A 5,435-nucleotide genomic window follows, 5' to 3' on the forward strand; every position below is an offset into this window, starting at 1 on the left:
TCCCAGCACCCAGGAGGCTGAAGGAGTATTACTGCAAGTTTGGGACCAGTCTTGGCTACATAGTGATTTTAAGGCCAGTCTGAACTACATAGTGAAATCCTGACTCAAAAAAAAAAGTTTTTATTCACAGACTATCTGAAGAAGCTGGTAACTGGCTTCCCTTAAGGGAAGAAGGAAGCTAAGGTCAAGGAAGGGGTGGAAGGAGATTTAAAATCCATTTGTATGTCTTGATCTTTGAACCATGTGATTGGAATGTTCATTACAAAAATTAAACTTTAGGGGAAAAAAAGACACACTTATAAAGCAGACAGGGAGCGAGTGGCCTGTAAGTTATCTCTACAATTCTATAGTGTTTACCAGGTGAGCTAGGTGCCTGTTTTGTCCTAACTGCTTCTCCTCTGTCCTTTGGTGTTGTGACTGGTGCCACATCCTTTTCCAGAAACAAGCACTGCCAATTCTCTTTTGTTAAAGGTGACTTAAGTAATTTTCCTACTTCTGCTAAGCTGAGACTAAATTATCTTTGAAATTTCATAGTATTTGTAAACTCTTAGTGTCCAAAAAAATGTATCCTGCATTTGGCATGTTTCATAATACTAGGCACACAGCAGGCATCCATCAAAGTTGGGAGGTTAGCAGGGCACTGAACAGGATGCTATGTGGTGCCACACTGTGTAGGAGTTCAGCTTCCCAATATTGAAAGGAATGAAGGAACGATTCACAGAAGCTGAAGAACATGGGATGTGGTGGGGGTGCAGACTATTCCTGACCCCCAGGGTCTCTAATAATTGAGAACTATTTAGTCCTGGAAAAATTCAACATGTAATCATAACCTTGGAAGACAGGCTGCTGCCTGGCTAGTTGTACTGTATTTCTCTAAGGAACCCCCAGGTCAAGCCCCTATATTAGAAGTACCATCCATCTCAATGGTTGCAGTCCCCACACTTTGGAGGAGGATGGGGTGCAAGTTTTTAAAGATTGATTGATTTTTTTTTTTTTTTTGGTAGTACCAGGGATGGAACTCAGGACCCTGCACTTGCCAGGCAAGTGCTTATTCCACTGAGCTATCTCCCTGGCCCTTAAAAATCTTTCCTTCTTTCAACAGGATCTCACTATGCAGTTCATGCTGGCTTTGAACATACTACAAAGCTCAGGTTGGCCTCAAAACTCATGGCAATCCTCTTGCCTCAGCCTCCTAAGGTGCTGGGATTACATATGTGTGCCACCATGACTGCCCACTATAATTTTCTACATTTTTTTCTTCAGTTTCCAGAAATGTCTCTTCAAATAGTTCTTAGTTGACTTCCTTTGGCTTGGGACCCTCAACCAAGTGACAAGTTCACCATGGCCTTAAAATCTCAGGTGCTATTTCCAAGTTTAAGCCAACACTTCCCATTTGGCCTGGAATACATAAAACTAGTACACAGGTAAGACAAGAACTAAAGCAAAACCTCAAGAAGACTAAAGGCAGGAAGGTGGATCAATGGTGGATAATGTTACCAGAGAAATGGGAAAGGAATAACCCAAGAAAGCAGCACTGGAGAAATGACACAGATGACTATTTGAGAAGTTAATCTATGAACTCACACTTGTCCAACACCCTGAGTGATCAGATGAGGATTAATTTTGTCAGAGAAGAGTTATGAAGAGAACTAAGGAGGAAGATAACATTTTGATTTCAAGAGCAATATTTCAAAACTACAAAATATGTAAATTTATTCTTAGCTGATATATCAGTGATCTCTTGGTAAGTCTGCTTTTTTCCCCCAAACTGGGTAGGGTTGCACGTGCCTTTAAACAAACACTTGTGGAGGCTGAAACAGGAAAGAATCTCTGATCAAAGGACAGCCTGAGCTGTGCAGAGAAACTCTGTCTAAAAATCAAAACAACTTTTTTTTTTTCCCCTCTCTGTTCAAACATCAGCAGGCTGAGGACAGAATGTGGTAAAAATAATTCTCACTGACGTCCTAAGATAAAACCTATGGATGGAAAGACGTGACAAAAATGAAGTGGAGCAAAAGATCGTGTAGAATTTGGGAAATGAAAGTAAAAACCTAGGCTTTACAGCAGGTGTGCAGAGGGGACTTCAACATCACTACTAATGCTGTGGAGAAGTGAAGGATGGGTAAGAACTCAAGGCGATCCATCACCTGACACCTGCAGTACACAGTTCTTACTCTTTCTGGATCACTCCGGAAGAATAGTCTAAAGCATCTTTACCCAAGGTATTATGGAGAACCAGCAGGCTCGGATGTTTGAATTTTTCTCACTCGGACAGAACAGTCTGAGTTTACGTTTGAACTAGATTAAAGGGGGAACAACTAAACAGAGTAATACGTAAGAAGGATTTCTGAGGTAAACTGAACGTGCCCCTTTTAATACTCCAGCAACACATCCATCTCTTTATATAGTTCAGAGACTATAACAAACCATGAAGGCCGTATCAGAACCTCTTAGTAGCCAATTTGAAGGTTCTCAAAAGATTGTGAAAAAACAGTTTTCGACCGCGTTTGACAATGCAGAGGCTGCCCAGTTGTGCTCCGTCGTGCCCCAGGCTCACCTCAGAAGAGGCGACCCCGACCTTCTCGGACTCGTACATGACAGACAGAGACCGGCTGGTGCTGGCAGCGGCGGCCTCGGCCCTGCGCAGCACTTCCTGCCGCAGGTACTGTTGACTGTCCGCGGGCGCTGAGGGCCCGTCCCGGAGGTCACGGGCGTCCCTCCACGCAGCCGGCCGCGTGTCTTCATCCTCCACATCGTCGTCGAAAGGGTTGTAGCTTCTTGGGTATGCCGACATATTGCCGACGGTAATCTAGATAGGAAAACCAGAAGGAGTGAGCTCCGTCACCAAACCGCGACCACGCCCCGCTTGGGGCTAGCTCCTTCCGCGCTTATTACGTCACAGTCCCGCCTCTGGCGCCAACCACAGCGGACGGCAGCTGCGGGGGTGAGACTCGGCCGGCGTAGGAAAACGCTTCGTACCTCTCGGCTCCTCTTCCTCCCTGCAATTGTGGGACCGCCCCCACGGCCACGCCCCATTCAATGTCAGGCCTAGTCGGTCACGTGGCGGGGAAGCAGGATGAGAATGCGCTTGCGCCCTGAGGTCCGGCGCTCGCGGGCCGGGTGCGGTGAGCCGGTGGGCCGAGGCTCTGGGCGCGCGATGATGGCGGCGGCCGGGGGCCGGGGAGCTGGAAGCGGCTCAGGCTCCAGCTCTGGCTCCGGTGCCTCTCGGGGTTTTTATTTCAATACGGTCCTGTCACTGGCCCGCTCCCTGGCCGTGCAAAGACCTGCATCCTTGGAGAAGGTAACCCGGGCGGAGTCGGCCGCTGCTGACAGGAGGCGGGGTCTGGCGCGAGGAGCGGGAAGGCGGAGCGAGGGATTCAAGGAGGCCGGGTTTGGAGTCTCGGGCAGAGAAGAGGCTCTTAGAGGGAAGGTTTGGGGAGTTGTGGTTCTTGAGGGTAGGGGTGGTGAAGAGGGCGGCTGACCTCTGAGGGGTCAGCAGGGTGGGCGGTGACGCCGCGGATGGATGGGCGTGAGACAGCGTCTCGTGACTTCGCGGGCGCGGTGACTGGAACGTGGGCGTCCGTGTGGTGCACTGAGACAAGCCAAGGACCTCGGCTTCAAACCCGGGTCTCTGCTCCTGATTGCTCCTGGCTTTTGTTCCTTGACGTTGGGGAGGTGTCCTATGAAACTGGAGTACTTTTATGTGACACGCTTTGTCCTCTTCGCCCCATTATGGTAGAGGGCAGATGAATCACTGTGTTTGAAAGTACTTTCTAAATTGTCAACCAACTGTTCGGTTATTTTACTAATTCGAGGCCATTAGATTTGCTAAAAGATTGTAAATTTGGAGGAGGAAGAGTGGCAGGGATGGAGACATGAACTGTCAGTGGGCAGAACTAAACTGTAATTGCTTTAGAAGAGGAAGAATTCCAACAGGAGGAATCCTCATCTTATTCCTGAGGTGAAAGGGAACTCAGAGGTGTGCCTGGTAGGGTGGAAAGAACACAGATTTTGGTACCTGTCACTTGATGTATATCCTCTTAGACAAGTTAATTTTCAGAGCCTCACGTTTCCTTGTCTGAAAAGTGTGGTTGTTTTTGAGGAGTAAATGAGTTCTTTATTTTGAGACAGAGTCTCGGTGCAGGCTGCCTTGAATTCAAGTATGTAGTCCAGGTTGTACTCAAGCTTGCAGTAATCCTCTTGTCTCAGCCTCTGGAAGGCTGGGATTACAGGCATGTACCACCGCCTGGCAGTGATGAGTGATTTTTTTTTTTTTTTTTCGGGATTGGGGATTGAACTCAGGCCCTTGCACTTGCCAGGAAGTGCTTATTTCACTGAGCCATCTCCCCAGCCCCTAATGATGAATTTTAAGTATAAAATGTTTGCTGAGTGCTAGCTAAGAGAGGATGAAAAATAGTCAATTTTCTTCGCCTATCAGCTTGTGGTAAGAACTCAGCATACTGTTAACACTGAAAGGGTGAGGTTGTTTGTCATCTTAACTTTTTTGCACATAAAAAGAAGATATTTTCTGCAGGATAAGAGCTATAATGACTGTAGACTGGTGGAGTTCAGTGTGATTTTGTGGCTCTGGTGATGGATGAAGCTGAAAGGCTATTTTAGCTACCTGGATAGAGTCACCTAGTCTTTGGCTTGGTAGGTTCATAAATGTCATTTTATTACTCACCTCAAGATGAGCAGGTCCTGGGAGACTGATGCTAGCCTGATTCCTACCTAAACAGAATACGAACTGGACATAGTGAGATGTGCTGTAGTCCCAGCTACTCAGAGGGTTGAAGCAGGAGGCTAGTAAGAGGCCAGGGATTTAGGGTCAACCTGAGCAACATAGCAAGACCTTCTCTCTTAAAAAAGAAAAAAAAAAGACTATATGTAGTAACTTTAGAGGCTGAACCACTGAGGTTACAAGCTCAAGCCCAGCTTGGGTAATTTAGCAAGACTTTGTTTCAAAATTTTAAAAAAAGGACTGGTGACATAGCTCAGAGCTTTCTGAGTACAACCTCCAGCCCTTTCCCTCCAAAAAAGTACAATAGAGCCCAAAGAACATGAATTTGGATGATAGAACCATCTGGCAGGTCCCACTATGATCCTCTAATTTCATCTTTTTTTAAAAGCAGTTACTTAATCAGAATTTAGTGAGGATCAACAGAATGACACAAATAAAGGCAGGTGCATGGGAATCTAATGAAAGATCACTAGTGTTCTTAGATGAGACCATGTATTATAGACCAAAGTGCTTGTTTGTTAAACTCATACCTGCTACTAAGCACATTCTCTTCTTCGTAGGAGGACCAACAAGCTTATCAGAAATTTGATTGTTTGATTCAGGGAGAAAAGAGAGTCCAGGGAGTTGGATGTTCTTTTAAGATGCTGGTCTTATCCTATGATAATACCCTTTCCACTCTTTTTTTTTTTTTTTT

At 46.1% G+C, this 5,435-nt stretch overlaps 2 protein-coding genes across 2 annotated transcripts in view; one reads left to right on the plus strand and one right to left on the minus strand.

Moving 5' to 3' along the window:
* Positions 1-2,898, minus strand: part of Snap29 (synaptosome associated protein 29) — a 47,167-nt gene extending 44,269 nt beyond the window's left edge. Inside the window, exon 1 of the mRNA XM_004628013.2 lies at positions 2,558-2,898. Coding sequence (XP_004628070.1) covers positions 2,558-2,794 — 237 coding nt within the window. The 5' untranslated portion in view covers positions 2,795-2,898. The remainder of the gene's footprint in view (positions 1-2,557) is intronic.
* A 188-nt stretch (positions 2,899-3,086) lies between these two features.
* Pi4ka (phosphatidylinositol 4-kinase alpha) overlaps positions 3,087-5,435 on the plus strand; it is a 205,003-nt gene continuing 202,654 nt past the window's right edge. The window contains exon 1 of the mRNA XM_004628165.2: positions 3,087-3,301. Coding sequence (XP_004628222.2) covers positions 3,158-3,301 — 144 coding nt within the window. The 5' untranslated portion in view covers positions 3,087-3,157. The remainder of the gene's footprint in view (positions 3,302-5,435) is intronic.

Source organism: Octodon degus, unplaced genomic scaffold, assembly GCF_000260255.1.
Source record: "Octodon degus isolate 3935 unplaced genomic scaffold, OctDeg1.0 scaffold00021, whole genome shotgun sequence".
NCBI classification, from domain to species: Eukaryota; Metazoa; Chordata; class Mammalia; order Rodentia; family Octodontidae; genus Octodon; species Octodon degus.